Source organism: Gavialis gangeticus, unplaced genomic scaffold, assembly GCF_001723915.1.
Source record: "Gavialis gangeticus isolate Ggan-Ray unplaced genomic scaffold, GavGan_comp1, whole genome shotgun sequence".
In the NCBI taxonomy this organism is placed as follows: domain Eukaryota; kingdom Metazoa; phylum Chordata; order Crocodylia; family Gavialidae; genus Gavialis; species Gavialis gangeticus.
Genome location: NW_017729002.1, coordinates 23,350,951 through 23,351,950, shown reverse-complemented (window position 1 = coordinate 23,351,950; position 1,000 = coordinate 23,350,951). Strand labels below are relative to the sequence as shown.

General features: G+C 50.3%; 1 protein-coding gene across 1 annotated transcript in view; it reads right to left on the bottom strand.

The window, feature by feature from the left end:
- Positions 1 to 539: 539 nt before the first annotated feature.
- The window catches only part of LOC109290852 (cyclin-F-like), a 9,401-nt gene continuing 8,940 nt past the window's right edge, over positions 540 to 1,000 (bottom strand). Inside the window, exon 4 of the mRNA XM_019507666.1 lies at positions 540 to 927. Coding sequence (XP_019363211.1) covers positions 814 to 927 — 114 coding nt within the window. The 3' untranslated portion in view covers positions 540 to 813. The remainder of the gene's footprint in view (positions 928 to 1,000) is intronic.

Below are 1,000 nucleotides of genomic sequence, written 5' to 3'. Positions count from 1 at the left end.
GGTTTTGGGGGGGGGGGAAGGGGGCAGTCCCCACTGCTACTTGCACCCCAGGAGGGGGAGGGACATGTGCCCCTGGACCTGTGCAGTGTGGGGCAGGCTGCAGCTGTGGGGTGCAGCCAGAGATAGTGCTGCGCAGCTCCTCTCCCAGGGGCTGGGCTTGGAGCAGGCTCTAGAAGCAGGCTGCAGCCACCCCAAATTTCACTGCAGCTCCGCTCTCAGCCCTGTGCTGCTGCCTGCCGCAACCCCAGCTTTTCCCAGTGCTTGGGTGGCAGCAGTGCAAGCAGCGGCAAGAGCCACCCCCCACCACGAGCTGCGCATCCATCCCTCAACTCCCCTGCCCAAGCTGGGCAGCGCCTGCCCCTGCCCCTCCCTCACTGCAGGCGCATTGATCTGCTCCCCCAATGCCCCTTCCCTCCCAGCTTACCAGCTAGAGGTAGCTCTCCATGCTGCTGGCTCTGCTCCGTGCTCTGCTGTGGCTGCGTTTAGCACGGGCATTTATCAGCCAAATTATTGGCCCCATATCCGATATAGGGAATTTTCTTCATATTGGTACCGGTCCGTTATCAGACCGATGTATCGGTGCACCTCTACTTAAAACTACTTAATTTTTTTCAACTGACAACGTCTAGAGTTGACAGCATCCCTTAAACAGAGGGTAAGAAAAGGTATTTAAGCTCCTCAGCCTTAAAAAAAAACCAAAACCAAAAAATAACAACACACCTTGGAAGAAGTAAGTAACAATTGGACTGATCATGCATAAAGGTAACAACACAGCACACCAAGCATTTTAAAGAGACATAGAAGAAGTCTGGATTATAAAATTGTACTTTCATAATTACTAAGTCTTGTCAGCAGGAAACAAATATTACTCACCTCAAAGAGACTTAAAACCTTAGCTAAGCAATGAAGAATAGATCCTTTCTGAGCCTAAAGAGAGATAAGGTTTAAGCAGCCATGTATTATTAAAAAGAACAAAACAGAACAACTTTTTCCAGACACC